The 26,844-nt window shown below is 39.9% G+C and overlaps 1 protein-coding gene across 1 annotated transcript in view; it reads left to right on the top strand.

Moving 5' to 3' along the window:
- Nucleotides 1-5,552: 5,552 nt before the first annotated feature.
- The window catches only part of SHISA9 (shisa family member 9), a 180,133-nt gene continuing 158,841 nt past the window's right edge, over nucleotides 5,553-26,844 (top strand). Inside the window, exons 1-2 of the mRNA XM_065686267.1 lie at nucleotides 5,553-6,172; nucleotides 12,939-13,066. Of these exons, the coding sequence (XP_065542339.1) occupies nucleotides 5,568-6,172; nucleotides 12,939-13,066 (733 nt within the window). The 5' untranslated portion in view covers nucleotides 5,553-5,567. The remainder of the gene's footprint in view (nucleotides 6,173-12,938; nucleotides 13,067-26,844) is intronic.

Here is a 26,844-nt window from a genome sequence, read left to right on the forward strand (position 1 = left end):
GTAGTCCTTGCAGATTAATAGTGCTAAAACTTGACAGACTATAACTGACTCACTAATTTGACTTCTTCCTGTTCTGGCTTCCATCCATGGATGTTACAGGCCTGGAGAATGTGCATTCTAGACTAAAACTTGTCTACCTCTTCATTACTGATGAGTTTTTAGAAGAGGTATGGGTTAGATCAGCTGCTCAGCTGTTCTAACATATGCCAGAGTTAGACAGCAGAGGATTAGAAAATTTTCCCTGCTATGTGTCCTCTTCTACATTTAAGCACAGCTTCTCTATGCTCAGGCACAGTATACAGCCTATTATACCGACTTTAACCTTGAAAATTTGTAATGCTTTTTAAGGTCTGTTTAGAAAGGCTTCCTCTCTGTCTTGAAAAGTTGAACTCATGGGAACAAAGGTGCTTGGAAGTATACAGCTGGAAGGATACAAAAGCAGTTCCAATTTTTTTTTTGATCCTCTGCAGCCTTTCTTCTCTTTTTTGTTAACAAGAGATAAAGATTTTTTTGGTATGAGTTTGGAATGATGTGCAGAACCTTCTTTGTCATGATGTGCAGAGCCTTCTTTGTCAATTGCAGTAATCCTCAGACATCTAGCCAGTCATTCCGGGTCTAAATTCCATGGCAGTCTAATTTACAACAAGCAGAAACATACCTTGTTCACAGGTACTTGCAATACTGTTCAAAGTAACATCAGTTTTGCCAAAGAGAGAACCTGACTGGCAGTTTTTCTTGTTCAGACTCAGAGCAATAGCTGTGCAACAGGCAAACCTGAGGGCCCAACTCATTTTTCAGCTATATTGCTGAAAGCTGATTTAGACGTTTTGGCACTTTTTTTCCCACTGCTGTATACTGAAGACGTCTGCAGTATGCATGTGTTTCCTCTTGTATATTTGCAAGTACTCCTTTAAACTTCTAAATTTATCTGAATTTTTCTGAATTTCCTTTGAATTAAACTGAATTTAAAAGAACTCTCAGGATTTCATTAAGTTCACTCCAAATGTGAATGCTGTTACTGCCTGCATCAACCCCAAGTCATGCAATTACTACAGTTTCAGTTTTACAGAAAGACTGAAGAGAAAAATATTATGTGATAAAGGTAATTTCTACACTGTAGAATTGCAATAAATTATCTTCCTCCTCAGTAAGCCATGAAAACAAGTCTCTCAGGAATGAAAAAGCATTCAGGAATGTATTTTCATTCCTGAAGCACCTCCTGCCTCATTAAGATCTCTTGATGGTGATCCATTTGCTATGTGCAAAGTGTATTTTTTTCAGACTTGATGACCATAACTAAAAAATGCTCAATGTTTATAGTCTAAATTACTATGAATTCTTGAAATTACAACAAGCTCATTCTGTCCACTCTGCAGATGCATATTTTTTAATGAAGAGAAAGGTTAGTTTAAAAGATGTGTACTTAATAATTATAAAAGGAGAAGTATATTTAGTGTCAACACACTGCAGGCTGGGATTTCACACGTTTCTGCACTGATATGATAATAATGATTGCAGTTACTGGCTAAAAGGACAGAGGATTATGAAGTATTAGATACGTAACAAAAAGAAAGGCCTAAACACAACTGCATTTTAACTATCCAGCAAGCCTAATACTGATGAGAAAGTATATTCCTTATAGAGGAATGACAAAACTTAGTAGAAGCAAATGGGTGTTATCTGATGTATGTATGCTGATTCAGGAATGTAGAGGTTCAAAACAAACGTTTGTGTTGTTTCATTCAACACTGCTTACAATATCTGTAAATCATGGGACTGTTTCCTATCTACAGTATCTATAAAACTCATGCCACTTGTAGCTCCTTGTTAAATACACTTTGCTTCTTTAACTCATATCTGCTAAGGTATTTCTTTCATTTCTCGAGCTACCATATTTCCCTTCTGCAGATATCTAATATTTAGCTGTACTTTTAAGGACTAATCATTGCAAACGTGCTGCCAGTTGGCCTGCTGTAGTAGAATCATAACCTCTTTTGTTTTCGGTCTGCAATATATTTTGTATCTATATATCCAAACATCCCGTTACATTCTTTAGATTTACCACCACTTCAGCATCCAGGTTGACTCATTAACATTCTCTCCTAATTTTACTCTTTTCAAACTCTCTTATTTACATAAAAAAACCCAGCAAGAATCAGTTCTAAGAATATATACAACCAAGCACTGAATTGAACATGCATAATATACATATATATACATATATACACATATATACAGTATGAGTGTATGCATTTATACAACTTCCACTGAGACATGACTATAAATTACTACAGTTGAAACAAAGCATAAAGTTGAACAAGCACTGCCATTGATTCACATGTGCAATCGATTCACATATACCATCGATCCACACAGCAAAGTCTCATTGAAAACAAGTGGCATTTGAGAAAAATATAATAGGAATACCTAACTTTGTAGGAGGTCTGTGCCTAAAATTCAGCATTTCACTTAACTAAATGGATATGTGCTTGGTTAAAGATGACACTGTAAGTTCCAGTTGAAACAGTTTCTCAATTGTTTTGGAGGCAAAATGCATTCCTTATGGGATAAAACTGCAGAAAAGCAGGTGATTATTACTACCTTAAAGCAATGTCAAAAAGAGAAGTGTTGAAAGTGGAAGGCGATCGTGCTAAACGAGGGAGACGTCCACATTTTTCAACTCAATAAAGACAACTGAAAGACATTAAGAGTTTATTGACTGATTTAGTTGAGAAAATCTTTATAAAATCACACAATGACCCAATATGTGCCTCAGTACTTTGTGTAATATCCATTTATCTCAACTAGTGTTCTTGTTTCTGTTATTGTACTGAACGTTTTTTGTATTTTGAACGTGCAGGTGGCGATGGAACCATTAAGCCACTAAAGCATACTGTCGGATGTCTAGCAAAAAGGGTTTGTGCCCTAGTCTACAACAACTCTAGTTCATTATTAGAATTCTAACACATGGTACAGCTAAAGTAACTTCACTGCTAATAATGACTAACAGACAAAGAGAGCATAACAACTAAAGTAGCTTATGATTAATTAGGGTAACATGATTTATGGGTTCAGGGGTCTGTGGGTTTGATCCAAAGTGGTTTTTGTTTCGAGAAGCTTTAATCACACTCCTGTTTTCCCCAAGCACGTGCCACTTAGGGTCAGATTCTGACCACATGGGCCTGAATCCTGCAAACGTTAGATTCTAGCCTAAATCCTTTGGGTTCTTTTTGCTGTAGGGGAATTCTGGGAAAACCCCAAGAACTCAGCCAAACAAGAAACTTGCACCATAGCTAGCCAGGATTAATAGCCTATAAAATAAATCTTTTTTTTTTTATGTTATTATTTCTGCACATGTATAGCACTAATCATGCAAAATATTTAAGCAGCTTTTTAGCAGTCAGATCAACAGGGGAACTTGCATAATCTTAAGTGCCTGACAAGACTGGACCTTAACTGTCTCTAGTTGCAATAGTAACTATGGAACAGATTAATTTTGTGTGGTATTTTCAGCACCAACTACATCACAAAGTGTTAAATAATAGGAGAGAGAAGCATACACAAGGGAGGAATGATATGATATCAGAGGAGACTTGAGAGGGGATGTTGATGAGGTGGAGGTTTTAAGAATTAAATATTAAAAAACGAAAAGAAAGGCTGGTTTTGGCTGGGACTGATTGGTTTTCTTTGCTGAGAAATAAAAGGGCTTTTTAACCTACCTCCTGGACAAAGATGCAAGGCTTAGTGTCAGACTGCTCAGTGGAATCATCACTGTACTTAGAGTCTATTTTTAAGAGAAGGCAGAGGATCTCAATTAGCTAACTACAGCCCTCTCCAGTTCCAAACGTCTGTTTTGCCCTTTGCCTCACCTTTCTGTTTCTTCATCTCTTCAAAACTCCACCCGGAGTTGGCCCAAGTTCCCGAAGCACGGCAGTGATACGGCCCCACTGAAGCGCAGGTGATTGGAGGGGCTGTGTGCCATTGCGGAGCTCCGCACACCAGCTCCTCTTCCAGGGCAACAGTCGCAGCAAGGCTATCACAGACGTGCCCAAGGAGAAGGGAAGCTGCTTCAAGCGCCAGCCCACACTGTTAAATCACGCCGTAACGGATTGATTTCCTACATTTGGTGGCAGCATAGTATTCAGGATAACACTATCGCTACTTCGGCAGGTTACTGCCAAACCAAAAGGCAGAGATGAGAGAGTTAAATAACAGTGATGGGGAGTGAATCGCTAAAAAGTCTTTCCCAGAGTCAGTTCTCTGTTTAGGGGAAGTTATTTTAATTCCACGTCTCGCAAAACAAGCCGCAGTCTCTCCGTGTCCTCTGGAGCCAGCCTGCCTGACGTGATAACAAGATTTTGAAATAAAAGATGCCCAGGGGCAGCTCATGTTTAGGAGACAAGAACGCGGCTCCGCTCTGAAGCGCGCGGTGCGAGTGACACCGTACCTGTGCGCAGCGCGCCGCTCACGCCCATGGTGTAGCGGAGGGCGGCCCCGTGGCCCCCGTTCCGACCGGACCTGCCTTCGCCTTGCAGGTGAGCGGGTCTCCGGGGAGCACCCGCCCGGGAGAAGGAGCGCTCCACTCATCAGGAGAGCGGCGCCCTGCGCTCCTCCCTCGGGGCTGCCGCCCCGGCCTGGAGCCCGCGGCGTGAGGGGCTCCGTGGGGTTTCGTGTCTCGCCCCCTGGGCCGGGCGCGCTGGCCGTTACCTCCCCTCAGCGCGGCGCGCGCAGGGGGGGCTGAGGAGGCGCTCCCGCGCTTTTGGAGACGCACCTGTGGGGAGCGCCCGCCTGGGCGGGAAGTCTCTTATGTAAGGGATGGCGGGGGGGGGGGGGGTGCGATCAGCCCCCAGGGAGGCGCGGGGCAGGAACGCGGTGCGGGGGCCGGGCCGGCGGGACGGTCCCGGCTCTCCGGGCACGCAGCCTCCCGCGGGCACCCCAGAGGCCCGGCCGCGCTCGCCCTCACCCGCCCGCCGCCGCGGATTTCCCCTTTGTCGGCAGCCCTTCCGCACCGCCTGGTTGCCGCTGCGAGCCCGTCCAGCCTCTCGCGCTCTGCCCGGGCAGCCGTCGCCTTCCGCGGACTCGCCCGGCTCCAAGAGCGGCGCGGAGGGCACTGTGGCTGGCTGAGGGAGTTGTGTGAGAGAACGCGCCGGGATCGGCGGCGGAGCGGAAGGTGGATGCCCCCGGCGCCTGCACGCCGGCACCAGGCAGCGCGGAGAGGCTCCCCGCTTGCTCCTCTCCTCCTTCCCCCGCCCTGCAGCGCACCCGCCTCAGCCCTCTCGCCTCGGAGCCCCCCCCGCCCCTCTCCCTGTCGCGCCGCGCAGTGCCCCGCACTCTCTCCGCCGCCTCCCCCCCCCCCCGCCCGTACTCCTCCTCCTCCCGCGCGCTCCCTCTCCCGCGCACTCCACAAGTGCCGCGCGCTCGCTCTCCGGAGCGGAGCGGCGCCGGGCTGCGGGCGCTGCGCGGAGGCGGTGGCTCCGCCCGGCCTGGCCCGGCCCGCGCGGGGCTGTCCGCGGTGCTGAAGGCGAGAGAGGGCTGAGCGGACGCCCGGCCCCTGACGGAGCCTCTTTATGTTCAGCTCCTGGCGCAGCGCAGCATACAGCAGCTCGAGCGGCGGCGGCGGCGTTGCTGAGCCGGGACTGGGAGGCAGAATGGAAGGCTTTATCCGGCTGGTCTTCGGCTACTTGGTGGCGGACCTTCTCACGCTGGTGTGTCGGGCTCAGGAGAAAGCTGGCCAGCAGCTAGGGAGCTTTGTGGTGCTCTCGGGAGGAAACCACTCCAGCCCCGGGGAGCAGCTAGACCCCTCGGAGCCACCTCCTACCCCAGACTTCTGCAGGGGCTACTTTGACGTGATGGGGCAGTGGGACCCCCCCTTTAACTGCAGTTCGGGGGAGTTCATTTTCTGCTGCGGCACTTGTGGCTTCAGGTTTTGCTGCAAGTTCAAGAAGACAAGGCTGGATCAAAGCACCTGCACAAACTATGAGACCCCGTTGTGGATGAACACCGGGAAGCCTCCTTCGCGCATAGACGACCCTCTGCATGACCCTACCAGGGATAAAACCAACCTCATTGTCTACATCATCTGCGGGGTTGTGGCAGTCATGGTGCTGGTGGGGATCTTCACCAAACTAGGGCTGGAGAAGGCACACAGACCACAGCGGGAGCACATGTCCAGGTAAGGCTGAATGCCAGGCAGCAGGGTCCCCCTCCCCACTACCTGTCCCCTACCCCCAAAGAGGAGAGTGAAGCCCATTTGTTCCTGCTAAACAAACAACTCTTGACAGTCAGGCTGCACTCCCCTGCAAGGTGATCAAGAGAGAGACCAACTTAAGCAAGCAGAGCTCCTGTGGTTCCCCAAGGCAGGTTATCAAAGTACATGCATAATGAGGAAGACTAGAAATAACTGTGGAGTCTGCACAGACAGTAGTCCATTTTTATTTGCAGTGGTTGACCCTCTTCCCAACACAAACCAGCAAGTGTTCCTAAATATACTGTGCATGAATAGGAAAACAAACAAACAAACAAAAATAATCCTGAAACCAGCAACACCGAATTATAGAAAGCCTGATAGGTTCCCTCTTCCAACTGTTTCAAAGCCTGGAAAATGGTTTTACTTCTCAAGAGAAGGATGTAAACAAATGTCATCTCACCCTCGCTCTCCAGCTGCAGAATGGTTTTGGCAGGACCTTCCCTACTCCCCCAACCCCTGCAAGTGTGTGAGCTATTTGTGAAATTTCTAAGCTGTGAAAATGAGCCTGGGTGGAAGGAAAGAAGGAGACACAAAAAGGAAAAGCTGTTGTAGAATTCCTTAACATTTTTTTTTTCAGTTACTATTGAAAAGTAAAAAATGGAATATGAAAGTATTGTCTTATCCATGTATGTGTGTGATATACTTTGTCTCCACAGTGTCACGGCTGAGTTATATCAAAGAGAACCTCCCCCACCTACAGTTAGGCATGCTGTGTACTGTCTCCTCCAGATGCTGGTTGCCTAGTGGTGGATAGGCAGGTGGGCAACTCGGGACAGAGCCCAATGGCTTTAACAACATACTCCAAACCCAGATTTTCACAGCAGTTCAAAATCAAGGCATAACACATTTGTCAAGTTTGCAGTCTGTCTGATTCTTTATGCTAATCCCAGGCATATGAAAGTAAAGCAGATGGGGGAAAGGCATTAAAAAAGGCAAACAGCTCCATTAAAGAGTCTAAATAGATTCCAGCATATTGGGCAACTTTAGTGATAAAATGATATTAAAAGGATACCTTCTACTGGATGTGCAGTGTGGCAGAAAGCTTCCTGTTGTCCTGGCTGGTAAGGATGTAGTTCACAATCTTTGAAGCTTAGATTAAGAGTCATCCTCTGAAAGATAGTCTAAGAGATCAAGTCAACACCTGAAGCCTTATTTTTTACTAAGTTTCTGCATGACTTTTTGATTAACTGCTTATCCTGAAACGAATAGAGAAAGCCACAAAAATACTCCTTCAAATGCATCTCCAGTTTACTAGCAATTATTTGCTATTTATAAACTGGCTGATATGGATACACTTTTACTACTGAGGAACAAAGCACATTGCAGAAATTTTAGTCAACACTGTGTGTCTGTTACTTCTGCAAAGATGGATTTTGTTGAGCAAGGTATAATAATCCTTTAGACATTCTGAATATTCTCAACTACTAGTTGAGAAAAAGAATACATAGGTCCTAATTTATTTTTTAAATCTTACTTTTAAGCTAACTTGTTTGATTCAGCCTCTTCCTGTAGTGTCTTCATACAGGCAAGAAGGCAGGACAGAGTGAAGTTGTGGCCATCCCTGCTTACATACGGCTTTAGTAGATCTGATTTCTCATAGTAGAAATATTTGCTATCTAAAGTACAGGTGTGCAGTATTCTGTCTTCGTTCATGGAAATAGAATTATAGGGGATTGGAAAATAATACTGAACTCCTTCAGTCATGTATGCATAAAGATTAGGTTTCTGAAGTGGTTCTTGGAAAAGGTTGTCTGTTACCCTGATTACTTAACAGTGTCTGAGATCTTGTACTTTTCTTGCCATGAAAATATTCGAGTCAGGATTATACAGAAACTTGGAAAGTCATGATCACATGGAAAAACAGTCACCCACTCAGTACACATAATAGCTAGTCATGTTCTGAAAAAGCAAGGCTACAGCTTTTTGTTTTTTTAAAGATAAAAGTTCTCTCAGTCCTATTACAGCTGTGGAGAAGACTCACCATTATTTTAAAAAGGAGTATGATTTTCAATTCCCTTTGGCAATCTAAAAATCTGTTCACTGAGGGAAGAATTTAAGTAATCTCTGTCCTCAAATGTGTATTCAACTAAAGTATCCCATCCTAGCTTATTTTACACTACTAGTGTTCTGAAAAAAAAAGGCTGCAGTGCTTAAGAAAGAAATAATTTATCTGTTCAAACAGTTAATAGTACCAACAATTAAAATATTATGTAGCCTATATTCGTTTTCACTTTTTCGACACTTATCACTAAAACATAATCCCCCCCCCAAACAAAAACCCCAAAAGAATACTGCTTATGTCTTTTTTTTCTGTTTCTGTACTGAACCTTATTAATAAGCAGAAGTATAAAGCATCCAGAGTGTTAGGTAGGCCAAACCGAAAGTACTAAGTGTTACTCCATTTTGGCAGGCAGTAAGAAACACATGTAGGCTGATTTGTCATCTATTTCCTTAGCTAAGATTGTCTCCTTTCCCTCACTAGCCAACGACTATATGAAACACTTGGATTTCTTCATTCCTCAGAAAAAATTCACCTATGGTGAATACACTGACCTCCCATTTGTTTACTGCTATATCAAAACAATCCAAGAACATTGTATTAATTTCCCTGAATTTTTCTCGAATATTTGACAATGGAGAAGATTTGGGGAAATGATTTATTTAACAAAAACAATCCATAGAGAAAATTCTCTATTGGGCAAGTCCTCTTAGGAAAAAAAGAGTCAAAATTTGTCCTTTCTTAGAGAGCTTGTTACTTCCTTTTGTTTTGAGAAAAAAGGCCAAATGTGGTACTGTTGACATTTTCTCTGTCAGATCAGTGCTTTTCAGTAAAACTCTCACTGCTGGCATGGAACTGTAAATCTGGAAGATGAAAATGGAGAAGTACAGTATTAACTCTAAAGGGCATATTTCACTTTAGACATCATATGTCTAAATTGTTAATGTTTTCTTTATATCATTCTCATTTTTAAACTTGTTACTTGACATTAAAAGGAGATAAATATTCCCTTCAGCTATGGTGTCCAAGAACTAAGCTGTAATAGTAGTACCCAAACAGACTAACTCTTCCTTTATCCTCCTGCTTTCTAAGAGAAAAAGGGTATATTAGAATAAGATGGTGTATGTTAACAGATATGGCAAAGTGAACGAATGTGGCAGTATTGTGCCTAAAAGGAAACAGAACTGATCTGCCTCCTGAAACAGACCTAGAAAGCTATTAGGCACGTGAGGACAGCGTGTTTTTGCTGCTTAAGAGTACATTAGTGGGACTTCCAGGCTCCGTAAGCTAAAACAAAGTACCCTCTCTCAAAAATGTGTTGAAAAGGGGAAAGCTTTACTTCTGTTTCATGAAGGAGATTTTTCTGCAAATAAACTCACACCTTAGTCTTCTTTCCTAATCATTGTGGAGAATGTGCAAACAAACCAGAAACTGAAAGGCCAAGATTTACAGTCATGCTTTTATGCTATAGCTCATGGTCTTTTGAAGTAGTGCTTCTGACAGTATGTTAGCGACCTTCCAAATATTGTGAACCATCTGAGCTCTTCTTTCTTCTTTTCCAATGTGCTGAGCTCACAAGTTAAGTCTTTTGTTGGTCATTCAAAAGGCATGTATCTGGGGCCAAGAACAGTCTGACTTGCCAAAATCCTGAATCCCATGTGTGAAATTATTTCCCTTATGAGTTTTGACCCAGTTCTGGAGGCAAAATATAACAAGTAACCTTTTATGAACTAACCTGTGCTTCAGCTTCTTCAAGTTTGTACCCATAAGGGAAACACCTGGCTCCACATTCTTTGTAACACCTGAAAATAGTATTACATAGCCAAAGAGAAAATTTTTATAGCAAGAGAAATGCTAAAGTTTGTGATACCTGGATAGTTCTGGGCCATGAACTCTTTAGTAGGTAACTTTCCTCCACTTCGATAATAGTGCAATCAGTATCAGTATACAGGACCCAGTGATTCAACTACCTGATTAGAAGGTTATCTTGTATTATGCATTTCCTTAAAAGATCGTTCAGTATAGCAAAAGTGTAGGCAAAGACCCTTTATGTATATATAATTTTTCAGTGCAATTCACTCTAACAATTTCTTTAGATAGTAAGATCTATATGATGATATTCAGGTGAGCAAAATGCATGAAGGTATTATAACAGTCTGTTGGCCTACGTGGAATTTTTCAAAGCAAAGATCTATTCAAGGATTTCATCATGTACTGGGGGACAAACCTCTCTTATCTTTTTCATTATATGGGCAAATCCCTAAAAGAACAAAATACAGCTACAGCATTTCCTTTGTACTTCAGTGATACAAGCTGCTATGCATTTTTAACTCTCCCTGACATCAGTGGAAGATAAGGACAAGCTCTTTGTTATATGAGCTATTCAGCCCTGAGGAGAGTGTACAACTTTGACTAACACAGTATAAACATAGGTGCTGTGTTGTTAAAAATAGAACTTGATGGTGAGTAGTTCCTTTTTCCCTAATACAGTGGGAGTTGGACAGCTAATTCCTTAAAACCCCTTTGAAAAAGGCCACCCTAAAATGGTAGAAAACTTAGTTGGCATGTTCACAGACAAGCAATTGTTAATCCGCTCTCATATGGGGTGTTATGTAAAGACTACAGTGAACAATATTTACCATTAAATTAAGACAATGAGGAAAGTGTTTCTGAAAACCTGTTCACGCAATGTTGGGAAATACTAATCCATGTATTACGAGATCTCACAGTTTTAACTCCCACACTGAAGTTAGGAACTTTCATTTGCCTTTCTTCCTTTCCCAGAAATGTGCCCAGCTGCCTCTGGAATTAGAATGAATACTGATGTCAAGAATTTTCTTTGCATAAAGACATATGTGCATAAATTGGGGAGATATTAATGGTTTGGGTCCCCCCTTATTTTAAACTATGTTTTCCAATATAATGCTTTCCTTTCTCCCCATTTTCTACATACCTTTGTGAGATCTCTTCTATCGAATTTTTATTATTCTGCTATGTAGGCCAGCTCTGCTATTTCTGCTGTATAAGCATTACTTCAAATGGGAGCATTGCTCTGATAGCATTAATCATTTGGTTACTGTCTTCTGACCTTTTACAGTATCAACAGAGTATTCTGTAACATGTTGATCACAACTGTTACTAATAATTTAATTACATAATGCTAGCCATAAACACAATGAAACATCAGTCTTATTCAGCTGTGTACCAAAGCAATATTCCTGCAATCTGAAGCAAGATCCAGTTCAGGAATCCTCTGTCACTTAAATGAAACTACTTTTTAATATTTAAAAGCACAGTGCTTCCTGATCAAGAAATCATCATGTCACAGAAGTAGGGTAGAGGAGCTAGATGGCACTTGCTATGGCTTTCACCAGTGAATGTGCTTGGTTTTATTTATTTATTAGTGTATAAACTAGTCTTTCTTGATGCAGTATCTGGGACACTGTATATAATTTTGCAGAAAATTAAACTAAACTGGGCACAGTGCCCAGAAAATACATCCATTCCCTTAAAAACAAAAACTCTGAAGACACTGGTAACACACACCACAGCCTTCCTTTGCCTAAGGCAACAGTTTCTGCAGGTGGGCCAGTTCTTTTGTATGGCACAGTAGTTCAGCAGGTAGCTATGTGGCATGTACCTAAGGGTTAATCCTGCTCCTACAGAAGTCAATGGTAAAACCCCATAGCCCAGAATCACAGACAGAGTTAGATGTTGTCATGCTGAGTTTTGGAGCTTAAAACTTACTCACCAACTCTGGATCCACAGGGCTTATACAGGTTTGTGTTCTTAAATGTATGATGAAGAATGGACTTGCACTCAGTAGGACACTTGGCAGTGAGATTAGTCCTTAGAAGATACACCAAAGCAGGACGATTCTGTCTCAGATATAGTTGATGCCTGCAGCTCTGCAGAAAAAGTCCACAACTAGCACCAGGTTGGGCCTGGCCTAACTGTTAGCAATCCTTTTGCTTGCCCCCTCTTTGCTAGCATAAAGCTTTTATCCTGTTTCTGAACTGGCTTCAAAGCAGCAAGGAGTGTGCCTGTGCAAGTTTGCTCCAATATAGTGACTAGGAGACTCACAGGAGTTAGAAAAGACATTTTTCATCTCCCTTGTGGATGGGAAAAGCTTAAATCCTTGCCTATTCGATTTCTACATGAAAATCTTGTGACCTTTCACTTTTGCTGACATTTTTTATTAACTTGACAACAGCCAAGACCACTGCATTGTGTGGAGCTCTGTGCAAATGCATGTGTGAACATTTGCTTTGACAGGCCCTGCTGGTAATCCAGGTGTGAAGAGAACTCATTTGTAAAAACTAGTTTCACAAACAGGGAGTAGGTGCTGAGGCACCCAGCTTAACCAACATGGCAGTGTCACTAAGCACATGCAATGGCAGAACTTTGCAAATCTCAACAAGCTTAAATTACGTTCCTACAAAGCTAAGACAGCTAAAGAACTTAATGTGTTTCTGTGTAGTACTGCTAGCACACTGTCTACAACAACCTAAAAAGAGACTCAAGTGCTAAGTCTCACAATGAATCTGATTCCCTGATTTTGCTGTGAATGGAGCTGGTTTCTCCAGTAGACATTGTGATGGATGGCATCCCTAACTAAAAATGCGCTTACAATATATTGATGATGCCTTACAGATTTTGCAGTATCGTTCTGATTTTGTTGTTGTTTTCCAGGGCTCTCGCCGATGTTATGCGACCTCAAGGCCCTTGTACAACAGATCATATGGAAAGAGATCTAAACATTGTAGTACATGTGCAACATTATGAAAACATGGAGACGAGGCCTCCGCCAAATAATTTACGTAAGTTGCATTTTAACTTTATTAAAATCTGGAATGTTGGCACTAAAATGGTCATTATGAAAAAAATATTGCTGGATGTCAAATGAGGATCGATAGGACATGGGTTTTCACAAATTAGAGATAGTCCTTACTTCAGAATCAGAAACATTTAAGATATCCTAGTGCAAACAGTGTAACACTGAGAGAAAGCCATTTTCAATAGAAAAATTAGTTATATTTATTTTTAATTAGTTGTCTTGGTTTACTAATATTGGTTTGCTGTTTTTGTCTCCTTCTACTTGTTGGTTTTGCTCAGTTCATCAAGCTATGCCTTATGACATGGTTTGTTATACCAAAATACAAATAGTTCAGCTAGCAGCAAGGTTTCACGATATGTTTCCTAGGGCCGTAACATCCAGTAAGAAAGGGGTCTTGCTAGGCTGTTATACTATTTCCACTGGGAACAGAGTTCAGTACTTCCCCAAAGCGCATCAAGTTTTACATGGTTTTCGCTTTCACATTTTTTTTTCCTAAGGGAAGGGTGAGAGGAAAATTATTTTAAGTTTTAAATAATATTTTCATTCTGTATCTGGTATTACATGTTTATGTTATTGAAGGCAAGGAAAAAGTGCACTTTGGAGCTTGGAGAGGAAATGCGGTGACATTTAAAGTGGTTCTGAAGTCTAGGCAACTTATTTCTCAGTCTTGCGTTAGACCACAGTACACATCTTTCTCATGCTCAGTTAATTTTAGCTTTTGTGATGAGCAGTTCCACTGCAATTTTAGTTTGGATATATATTTGTGTTTTATATCCACCCATATCTTAAATACACATGCATATATAAATATATATGCATGCTTACAAATTATAGATAATATATTTACAAATTCAAGTTCAATATATTTATAAAAGAAAGGGTAAAATTCAGGAAGGTTTACATTGTTAAGCAATTGTGGCTTTATTCTGTGCTGTAAATCAATGCAGATGTGCATTTTGCTGCAAATATACTTTTGCTGCATTGGTATTTGGATTTTGAAACATTTGAAGTATCTGCACTAGTCTTTTCCTTATCTTTCTGTAAATACAGAAAGCAGAAAATTTGCTTATATTTGGACAAAGAATGAGTTTCATTTGGACTGCAGTCTGCAGTATTGAGAGATTTTACTGCTTTCTTTTGGGGAAGGGTATAAAAACAATATGAGGAAGAACAGGTTCATATGTTGCATGCACTCCTGATACTTGTTTTGTGGTAGAGGCTGACTATGATTTCTTATGCACACTGTTACAGAGCAATATGACTGAATTAAAGCTGTGACCTCTAATAAAGATGCCATACATAGTGAAGTGTGACACCTAATCTGTCTGCGCTGCTCTCCAGCAAAGTACTTCCACCTGGGCCTGTGCAGTCTTACACTGCAGAGGTGGAGTATATACATACTGCAGCATTATATCCCTAATTGTATAAAACCACACCACTTCTGGAGGGAAACTTATGCTTCTCACTCAATCAAAGGTGCTCTAGCCCTCTGGAGCTGAGGTGGTGAACTTCTGAAGGTTTAAGGAGGATGGGGATATGCAGAATATCTCTCTGCTCTGTGTATAAACTTTTTGCTGATCTCCGGATCCTTCCTGTGACTATCTTTTCAAGAAGAAAGATGACAAATGGGAGTGAAGTTAGGGTACAGTCTTTATTTTCCTCTCCTGTGAAATGTTTATTCAGAATCCCAATTAATGAAGGAATCAGAAAATAAGGAGATTCTTACTGCACTAATTGTATCTAGATCTTTGTAATTACCACAGAGATATTCTGCTTAATGCTCTTTGTATACTACAATGTAACATATCAGGTCTTTAAACTCATTGTTTCTTAGATTTTAATTCAGATTTAAGCTTCTTATACTCTTGCATATAAACACAACTCATTTGCTGCAAGGACTAAAAAGATAAATTTAATAGTATCTTAGGATCTTGGCTTGTGATGACCCCAGATATCCATACCACCTCTGTCTCAGAATTTGGCCTTCTGACGCAGATGAGAGAATTCTATGTGAAACAGCCCTTGCACCACTGCAAATTACAATATAGAAGCACTACTGCTACCTTGGATCTAATAACTTATCTTAATAACTTTGGATCTAATAACAGTATCTTAATAACTGGGTAATGAATAGGGTGAGTCCCAAGACTGCTTCACATGCAGCTCAGGAATTTCTGCTAGAGATGCAAACCTCAGAAGCAAGCAGCTATGATGGTAACTCTTTCAGTCTTTAATCAACTTTATGGACTAAGTCAATCAGTTTAGATTGTTCAATGCAGACTTTCAAGTGGTAAAATTGCTCAAGGCATTCTATAACCAATATTAGATACATTCGCTTCATAGCAAGTACATCATTATTCTGTATTTGTTGCCATTATATTCCCTCCTAAACTCATCTAAAACGTGACTGAATGACCTACTAGAATTAGTCAGAACATCACTAATGTTTCAAGTCTGGTGAGAGCAGGTGCATTTATAGTGCAGAAAAAAAATCTTTATGAACAAAAATTACAAAGACACATTTTCCAAGTCTAGTATCTTGGCAATTTGAAATTTCACAGTGGAGTTCTGAACCACCACAACGGTGGACATTACTTTGGCAGTGCAGCATTACCTACTGCTAGTGCTGGAAGAGTGAGAGGCTTTTCTGGGTATTTTTACAAGCAAATAAACCTGAGTGAACTACAGCAGAAATTCTATTCCAGATCTTATAGATAGAAAATGAAATAGTAGAACATTTAGCACCAGACATTTTGATAGGTATTTTTTAAGTTTTCTTTTCCAAGTTACCACTTTATCTACTAGTCATCTCAAAATGGCACTTGCAAATTTGAGGCTGGTGTACTTTTCATGTTGGCTCATAGATACAAAGAGGGCAGGAGTAATCTCTTAGGCATTATGCCTCCTTTCCATGTTGTGTCTTTCAGAATACTGAAGACCAACTATTGAAAGCCAAACATCATTAAAAATGTTCTAATGCAAGTGTTCATTTGCTCTTTCTGTCCTCTTGAAAATATTTTGCTGATGCTCCCAACCCATTCTGAAAGTGTTTTATGACAGGGAGCTCTGTCAAAACGACAAAATTTGCATGATCTCTGACACTGAAAATGAGTGTGGTTTTGTTTCTGGATTGTTTGTTTCCAGAGGAAAAAAAGATTTTATGAGCTGCCTGCAGTTAGCACAGCTGTTTGCCAAAACTAGCAGTCCTGTGGAAGGCCAAAAGTAGAGATCTCTTGTCAGCATCTTGCAGTTTACTTAGTTTGTTGTCCCTTCTTTACTGATATTCCAAAAAGAGCAGATATATTGGAGGTTCTGGAAAAAGCCAGTTTTTTTTCTTTGTCCATATGAATCCAGACAACCTGGCAGCTTTTTAGTAAAAACTATTTTGTCATTAGTGGTTGCATCATAATTTTCTTCCAGTACTATGCTTTACTTAGGATTACTTTTCCATTATTTTCCTTCATTTATATACGTTAGAATGTAGTGGTGCTTTGCAAACAAGTAGCAGATATCTGCCAAGAATCAAAGCACTCCAGTTTTCTAACATGGAATGTTAAATAAAATAAAATTAAAAAAAAAAAAAGAAAAAGAAAAAGAAGACATTTAAAAGTTACGTTAAAAATATAAAACCAAAAGCAAACCTTCCTGCACAATGAGCTGTTTTGTTCATCTATTTTATGAATATTAAGAAGGCAGAAGCATTCTGGATTATTTTTTTTCTTTCTACTTGTGTTAAAAGTAAGCAATTTATTTAACTTGTTTGGATTATAACACTGGTGCAGTGGGAGTTAGGAGGCTTTGTAGCTACATCCTCATTTCTGAAATGTGATTACTGCTATTATTTCTAATTCATAATCTATGACAGCAGAGTGAAACAAATACTTGAGTTAGTGCAATCCACAGTAACTTTTCATAATGATCAGTAAAAGCTCTGTTATTCTCTCCTCAATAATAACCAGCCTTGAACTAGTATATTTAAAGCATTTATGCAGACTCCCAAGATAAAGGTGACTTTAAAAGGAAGCCAATTCTAGATTATGGAGGTTTTCAGATGAAAAGTGCTAGCTTTTATTTAGTTTGACATGTATGGATTAGTTCTTTATTCTGACTTTAACACTGCAAAAGGGAATTGTAAACACACCACTCAAAGAAGGAAGAGTTGCACCGTATCAAATGGCCAATTTTAATACTGGCCAAGGATGTGCCGCACATACGATCAAAATGACATTTTCTCTTCTAAAATATATGCAAGGGAATAATGTGTTTGCTGCTGCATTTGGTTGTCAGTTGTCCTGGCGACTTACTGACTACAAATGATAGTGCTGAAAACAAAGCAAAGACATATCTGTAACTGGTGCCTTACGATAAATTTGTTTTTGTTGGTTTTGTTGGTATTTTTTGTTTCTGTGTTGAGACAGTTTAAATAGGAGGGTATTTTCTGAAGCTCTCATATATCCCAATAAGCTTTCTATATTCCTGTACTTTCCCCATTTCTGTAAATGGAAGCTCAGCCTTTGTTTTCCAGTGAAAGAAACTCACTACCTTGAGATTGAAAATACAGTTAGAATTTGCAAGGTTTTTTTCCCTGTCTCTTTTATCCCAAGTGAATATGGATTTTGTTATTGTTGAATACAGTGGTCTTTGGCAAGCTAATTATTTTTATGTTTAACATACATAAACATGTTTGTACCAGATGATTCATTGTATCCCATTGCCTAAATATACTCCCTACTGTTGCTCACTGGAAATAATCATACAGGCATATTAAGAAACTTCAGTTAAGAGAAGTACTATTCTTTAAAATGCAAAGCTCCTGAAGTATATAAAACTAAAAACGAATTTACTTACAGTAACTCTTGGACAATGAATTGCATAACACTGAAAAAGTAGTCACTGAGAATGTGCAGGTATTACTGGAATGATATGCTTCTGGTGACAGTTTCTTCTTGAAACTACCAAAACCCATGCTCAGACACAGGGCTGCAAAATCCAAAGGACTAAGCAAATAACTGAATGCTTGGCCTCACTGGCATCTAGATTGTTTGAGTATAGTAAAATGTTTTTTTTAGGCCTGACGCTATGCACAAGTCTAGCCCAGAGGAACTGGACTATGTTTTTGGCTGTTCACCTGCTCACTCAGAATGACAAAGTACGGAGAAAAGCTGAGCTGTATAGACAGGGCTCCAGCTATGCTTTATAAGAGAAAATATGGACAACAGCGATAAGTTTTCAACCAAGGAAAAGATAGTTTTAGCACAGTGCCAGGAGAAGAAGTGAAGAAGTACTGCTGATGGAGTGTTCTGAAACAGTGAAGAATGAGGGAGAATAAAATGGCTAACTTAATTGGAAAGCGTATTAGTGAACAAGAGACTACAGTGTTATGACAGAGGTAGGACACTGTAGTCAGCGAGAGTTTGGAATTTGTTTCCATTTAAAGCTTTAGTCTTTTCTACCAGTATGCAAAAACTCATGTTACTGGAGTTTCTGTGATCTGTCCAGGAAGCACCTTCACACTATTTCAAAAAATCTGATAACTAAGATTAAGTTCCAAATATCTAAAAGCTAGTAGCAGTTAACCCTGGGAGAGGGCTACTTATTATGCTTTGATTGTAATATACAATGAGGAGGACAAATTCCACATTTAAATTACACACTTTACAAAACTAATCATCCAAGGAAAAGCCCATGCTAATATCACCAGCCGTGACGAAAGAAATACTCTATTTTTTCAATATAATTTCAGTTTAAGGTTAAAAGCTGCAAGCTGCTGTGTCATAGCTATCTTGAGACCACTTTTTAAACCACTTTAAATTAATTTCTAGATACTGACTTCAAAAATTACAAATTACTCTACCAGTAGAACTTCAAAGCGTTAGCAAATCAGTGATAGAATTTTTGTTAATACAATTATTACAGCTATAGCAATGAATTCCAGAACTCCAAAGCTTCCACGCTGGAAACAAAATTTCCCATATAAGTTAAGAAGTCTGAAGATGCATTTCTCTTGCAACTCAGTCACTGTAAGGCAGTAATGTATAATCAGTTCTAAATGTGTGTTTAGCCTCACAATCATTAATATGAAAAATGTTTGTAATTTACATTTAGATTTTAATTCAGATGCATGATGCTGATTTATGAGAAGATGCTATGAAACTTCTTGAAACACCAATGAGTGTTTTCAAGGAAGTTAATTACAACCTGAGAATCAGAGCTTCTGAGTTGGTTTAGGAAAGACAATAAGTGAAACAAATGGAATACCTCATTTGTCATTGACTGTTTTGCATTTCACCAATCAGGGTTCTTTTAGAAAACAGGATGTTTTTGAAAATATTAATATAGACATCATACACAGTTGCTTTTTATTCATAACTACACCTGTCATCACAGAATGTCATATGTCAGAACTCTAGTAATGCTCCTATCATATAATTAATTCCATACCTTTAGAATCATCCTCTTGACTTAATTTGGCACATGAGAAAAAAAAGGTTAATGCAAATAGCAAACACAAAATCTTGCATGAACAAGGATTGAAGGATTGCATCCTGGGTCTATAATCAAATTAAACGGTGAGCTTAACATCATTACATATGTTCAATGGGTCTCTATTCTAAAATATGTCTTGTGAGATGTAATTTTATTGGAAACTCCACAAGTTATGCATCCTTCCTGCAATTTTAGTCAGTGGGATAGGTTTTGAACCATGTTGGGTCGGTCTTCATTAGCTCTGTTCTATAGAACTATCTCCTTTAGGACTGAACAATGAAGTTTTCACTCTTTCTTTCTTAATTTATGTTATAATAAGAACAATTAGATTAGATTACTGCCTTGCATCCTATCATTGTCTTCAAGTCAGCTTTTAATTCAGATAAATTTGACATATCTTAATAAAAATATTCATCAACATAAAATGTATTTGGGAGACATGCGTTTAATCACAGGCATCCTTTTGCAGCAATAATTAACCTTATGGTAATAAAAATATTTAACATATATTTTTACACTTTATAATGTAATTTAAAAGGCTGAATAATTATTTAATAAATAACATTGCTGTACTAGACTATGATATAGGCAGCTTTGAGCCACACAGCAGCAGACTTGAATAGCACACATAAAGGATGAGACTCATATTGCTGTCATTAGGGTGCAGACTAAAGTACTTTAAAATGTTGCCCAATAGTAAGGGATGAATATACCATCTACAAGATGAAATGTTCAATATCTAAATGTGATTTGGCTTTCTAAAAGTTATGTGTTTCCCTTGTGATTCCACTTTTAGTTCTGTACTATCAGCATAATTATTTAGTAAGGGCTTAGCTCCACAAGTGTTTGTTATTAGGTATTGATATGTCCTGGAATCAAATACTCCCCAGAAAACGAAGGCACTACTTCTTAGAAGAATAAGCATCCTCTACTCTTTTGGCACTTTGCAATCTAAGATTTACTGATTAAATTTTCTTAATGAGGTGCTATTCCTATTATATACTACTCAATATCTAAAATTGTATTTTGTCTTTGGACAGATACACTGAATACCATTATTCTCAATGTTGAATAACTTCCAGTGCAAAATATTCCCACTATTAACCACAACTGTCAGCAAGACCAATCATCAATGCTTCATGCCTGTTGCAATCTTTCATGTCACTGAGATTTTTGATGTCAAAAATTGGTATAGAAAACAGTGCCAAAATAGTAGGAATTATGTTTTGGGAAACAAAACGAAACAAAAATACAAAACAAACCCAAACCTTTTATGATTATATTATGCCAGATTTTAGCTCCTTACAATGAAGAGGATAGAGACTGAGACACCTGTTTTTTTTTTAATGTGGCATGAATCACCTCATTGAAACACAAACAAAAAGTACCTTTTGCTTTCACTTATGGTTTGCCAACATCACCACACAAACTACACTTGCCTTTCCCATGCCAAAACAATATAATTTTAAATGTTGACTTACAGCTTAATCATCTCTCCAAATCCAAGAACTCCCACCCTCATGTTTTGTCTCAAAAATCATATATTTGTAACACAAACAGTAAAAATATAAATTCACTAATACATCAGTTTCTGTCCACGCATTCAGGTGCAAGCATTAACTATTGCAAGCTGATATATCCACAGCTAACCATGTGCATTTTTTATCACTCTGGCTGTGCAAAACTTTGATACTATATTTTAAATGTTAAAATGCTCTTATCGGAAATCTAACATTCTGTAGAATTACTTCCCTCTTCATTTTTTAAATAGTCATACCGACTTTGCCAAGCAGAAGCAGTACAGTGGTTCCAAACTAAAGTGGAAGAGCTTGGCTGCATACATTAAAAAGCTTACAAAGACACATCCCAGTATTCCGAGGCAATTTCAATATGCTGTTTAGAGGTTTTCACAAATTTCAATCTACAGTTTCAGTCATAAATTATTTTCAGTACCTTTGTTCTATGTTCTTTGCTTTACATTGTAACTTCCCCTGAAATGCATACACTGGCTCTGGCTCTAGTTTAATAATCATGAGGTAAAGTTAAGAAGGGAACTGAGTGTGTCTAATATTTATGAAATAAGCTTTGGTGTTGATGTTTATAATAGAAAAAATAGTTGAAAAAATGTCTAGAACCATGATACAAAATTACATTGATAATCATTCCCAGATGATAACAATGGCATTTGAATGTTTTGTTGCATATACCAGTAAATTTAATCTTCAACTTTTAGTTACCACATTTAAATAGCTTTCAAGAACCTTTCAGTAACATACTTTTGGTTTTAACTCATATACATAAACATGTCCATGCACCCAGGCTTAAGGCTATAACTATACTTCTGAATCCATAATGAATTTGTAACATAATCCAAATAATCCAATTGTCTTTTACCACCCACTCCTTACTAAATAAAGAAATGCACATTTGGTAAATCGTTATTTTACGTACACACAAATGTGAATGTACATGGCAAATTAGGTGAAATTCTTATGGTCAAAAGTCATAGTAGAGCATTCACTATTTTTAATGGCAAAAAGTTTATACCCAGGGGCACTAAAACTCACTTAGGACCTCATGTATATCTTACTGAGAGAAATGATGCTCTTGTTATTAATCTTGGATAAGGAAACAGATAAAGGATTATGCAGGAGGTTTAGCCTATGGCTTCACAAAAAAACCCCATTGACAGAGCTTGGAGAACTCAGTGCTGGAGAAGGAAAAATGCATGTTCATTGCCAAGAGTAATAGAAGTTAGTCAGGGGAAGTGCAGTGAAAACTACCAAATGGTTTATCAAATTAAAGCATCCTAAAAAGTGTTTTGAGAAGCCAGGAGGCTAGAATTAGTTTCCAACTAGATGTACTTTCCAATTTTGTTCTGATTTCAGGAATGTTTTGGAGTCTTCCAATGAGCAAAATGTCCGTGCCCTTGGCACAAAGGAAAAAGAGAACCTTTTGTGCTCCTCTTCCACGCTCCTCCCCTTTGGCACCACAGCTGCTGTAGTTGAACAACTGTTGTCACCCCCAGTATGCAGAACAGGGCTCTTGGAGAATTTGTGTGGATACTAAATTCTCAGCCACTGAACCCTGGCACAAAATAGAACTGCAAGTGGCAGCTTTCGCTTGCATAAATGGTCTAAAATTCCTCTGGATTTGGAGTAGGTGGAGATTTATTTCACTGAGGCCTTTCCAAGTACTGAGGGATCCAAGTCAGCACGTTTGCAAGGGGGTATTTGGCCAAGAACAAACTAACTGTTCTTCTGGTCCGGCCAGGGGGGTTGGCCTATGTAAAACAATATGCTTATATCATTTGGAAGCAAATTAATAGTTGAGCATCCCTGTGTTAAAAAGAATGAAGCCTACCAACAGCTTCAAAAAGGAAAAGTAGTTCTTCCAGCATCATCCTCAACCAGAAGTTAAACTAAGGATCTGATGGTGGTTTATGTATTTTTGCTCTTTCTTTTGTACATCTGACGTCTGAAGGAGTTGCTGTGCAATACACTTACAGCAATTCTTGCTTGGGGGCTGGGCCAAGAATCAGAAATATGATTTTTTCCTCAAAGCTTTGCTTTACCTCATCAAATTACTAACTCTACTTTAAAGAACGTATTTTACATTTATAATAATGGATGAGACTACTTCTTACTTTTTTTCAAAGCTTAAAGGTTGAAGAAATAAATTTCTCCTACAGTAATTCACATTCTTGTTAAAATTTCCAGTTAATTTCTGAACAGCCAGCAGTACTGTGAGGAAATGTTCCTTGTCCTTTGTCAAAAACAAACCTGACCACTCTTTCAATTAGAAAACTTTCAAGTTTCTAGTCATAGCTCTGTAGTTACATTGCTGTTAAATGCTTTATTTAGTTAAATGAACTCTTATAATAATATATTTTTTGACTTACAGCTTCTTTCCTGTTATTTTAACACTTTATTTTTCTTTGGTTCTTTCTTGTCCTTGCATAAGGACCTCACTTAAGAAAAGAAGAAAAAAGCATGCACTCTGTCGTATAAGACATTTGCAGAAGTGTTTTGCACAGACATTTAACTAGAATAAAGATCACTTTTAGAGTTATAATGAGCAAGATGCTCTTATAACAGCCATCTCCTTAGTCTATACTATGTGTCTGTGGTTAACCTGGCATCTGGAAGTTCTTGCATCAAAGTCGGTAAACCAAATTTTACCTCAGGAGACCATTATACTATTCCTAAGCCATACAATGGTGTCACTGTGATGAGAGAGGGGCCAGAGGCTAAGCCTGGATAAAAATGTTTGTAGCAAAATCAGTAACAATTACCAGAAACTTTTAGATCTTAAAGAATATTAAAAGCAAAATTATTTTGCTTCCTTGAGGATGTCCACATTTTAGCAGATATTGTAGAGGATAAGTATGTAAAATAAATTTATATTGATAGAGTAGCTCTTTCTCTGACTTCTTCATTATATTAATGATTAAATGCACCCATCTAAGAATTGCCTAACTCACTAATTCTTTTTCTGACTGTGATCCTACACCTCTTATAGACAGGCCTATATAACTGTATGTAAATCATAGAATCATAGAATAGTTAGGGTTGGAAAGGACCATAAGATCATCAAGTTCCAACCCCCCTGCCATGGGCAGGGACACCTCACACTAAACCATCCCACACAAGGCTTCATCCAACCTGGCCTTGAACACCCTCAGGGATGGAGCACTCACAACCTCCCTGGGCAACCGATTTCAGTGTCTCACCACCCTAACAGGAAAGAATTTCCTCCTTATATCCAATTTAAACTTCCCCTGTTTAAGTTTTAACCCGTTACCCCTTGTCCTGTCACTACAGTCCCTGACGAAGAGTCCCTCCCCAGCATCCCTTATAGGCCCCCTTCAGATGCTGGAAGGCTGCTATTAGGTCCCCACGCAGCCTTCTCTTCTCCAGGCTGAACAGACCCAACTTCCTCAGCCTGTCTTCATACAGGAGGTGCTCCAGTCCCCTGATCATCCTCGTGGCCCTCCTCTGGACTTGTTCCAGCAGTTCCATGTCCTTTTTATGTTGAGGACACCAGAACTGCACACAATACTCCAGGTGAGGTCTCACAAGAGCAGAGCAGAGGGGCAGGATCACCTCCTTCAACCTGTTGGTCACACTCCTTTTGATGCAGCCCAGGATACGGTTGGCTTTCTGGGCTGCGAGCGCACACTGCCAGCCCATGTTCATTTTCTCATCGACCAGCACCCCCAAGTCCTTCTCTGCAGGGCTGCTCTGAATCTCTTCTTTGCCCAACCTGTAGCTGTGCTTGGGATTGCTCCAACCCAGGTGTAGGACCTTGCACTTGTCATGGTTGAACTTCATAAGGTTGGCATCAGCCCACCTTACAAGCGTGTCAAGGTCCCTCTGGATGGCATCCCTTCCCTCCAGCATATCAACCGGACCACACAGCTTGGTGTCATCGGCAAACTTGCTGAGGGTGCACTCAATCCCACTGTCCATGTCAGCGATGAAGATGTTAAACAAGACCGGTCCGAACACCGATCCCTGAGGGACATCACTTGTTACTGGTCTCCAGGTGGACATTGTGCCATTGACCACAACTCTTTGTGTGTGGCCGTCCAGCCAGTTCTTTATCCACTGAGTGGTCCATCCATCAAATTGATATCTCTCCAATTTAGAGAGAAGGATGTCGTGTGGGACAGTGTCAAATGCTTTGCACAAGTCCAGGTAGATGACATCAACTGCTTTACCCTTATCCATCAGTTCTGTAGCCCCATCATAGAAGGCCACCAAATTGGTCAGGCAGGATTTCCCTTTAGTGAAGCCATGCTGGCTGTCACCAAGCACCTTGTTGTTTTTCATGTGCCTTAGCATGCCTTCCAGGAGAATGTGCTCCAAGATTTTGCCAGGCACAGAGGTGAGACTGACTGCTCTGTAATTCCCCAGGTCTTCCATTTTCCCCTTCTTGAAAATGGGGGTTATATTCCCCTTTTTCCAGTCGTCAGGAACTTCACCTGACTGCCATGATTTTTCAAATACGATGGCCACTGGCTTAGCAACTTCATTCGCCAGCTCCTTCAGGACCCGCGGATGGATTCCATCAGGTCCCACGGACTTGTGCGCGTTCAGATTTTGAAGATGGCCTTAATTAGTCTATTTCCTCTCAACGTAAGCAAATCACAATAGCAAAAACCACCAGTGCTGCAGGATTTTTTCCAAGCACATACAAATGACACACTTCAAAATATGATGATGTTGTATTGTCATAATTTAGTATTTCAGAGACATTCATTTTTACTTAGGAAAATCTGGCTTGCAATATTTATTTGCAAGCTGTACCTTATTTTCTAGTTGACACCATTTATACCATTTCTACAGATGCAGAGACATAGCTGAAGATGTCTCTGGAACCAGAAACACAGAGCTGGAGTTACGCTGCAAAATGTGAATTACCTATCTGCTTTATGCATAAGAAAGGATTTTCTGATTTTTAAATGTCAAAATCTCCCAAATATTTTTATATAGGAAGGCAGGTGGTCCATGAAAACCTGGTCTCTGTAACTGAGCACTATACTCTGCTGAAATTGTCCACTGGATACTGTTCCCCCTTCCTCTTTAGCATCTCTCATCTCTGTTCATCAGGAAGAGGAAGGATTGTGCCTCTCCACTCCAATCCCTCTGCATCTCAATAACTCATACACAGTACCTCAGGTTCCTCTTCCATTTCTTGATTTTGCCTGGACAAAGAATAATATTCCCTGGCTTTTTCAAAGTTACACATTCTGGTATACATGCAACAGTATGATATATATAGCCATATGCTGACTGATCAGCAAACAGAACAAACCAAGCAGACTTCTATAGAGTCTGTACTTCAGTCTTTTGTCTCCATTCAGCCATTCATTTTCCTTGTGAGGTGGGCTGATGCCAACCTTATGAAGTTTAACCATGCCAAGTGCAAGGTCCTAAGCCTGCGTCGGAGCAATCCCAGGCACACCTGGTAACGGATAATGGGTTAGAACTTAAATAGGGGAAGTTTAGATTGGATATAAAGAGGAAGTTCTTTACTGTGAGGGTGGTGAGGCACTGGAATGGGTTGCCCAAGGAAGCTGTAATGTTCCATCTCTGGCAGTGTTCAAGGCTGGGTTGGAGAGAGCCTTGGGTGACATGGTTTAGTGTGAGGTGTCCCTGCCCATGGCAGGGGGGTTGGAACTTGATGATCTTACGGTCCTTTCCAACCCTAACTATTCTATGATTCTATGATCCTAGACATCTCAAAAATACCAACAAGGGCAAATAGGTT

Source organism: Lathamus discolor, chromosome 6, assembly GCF_037157495.1.
Source record: "Lathamus discolor isolate bLatDis1 chromosome 6, bLatDis1.hap1, whole genome shotgun sequence".
NCBI lineage: Eukaryota > Metazoa > Chordata > Aves > Psittaciformes > Psittacidae > Lathamus > Lathamus discolor.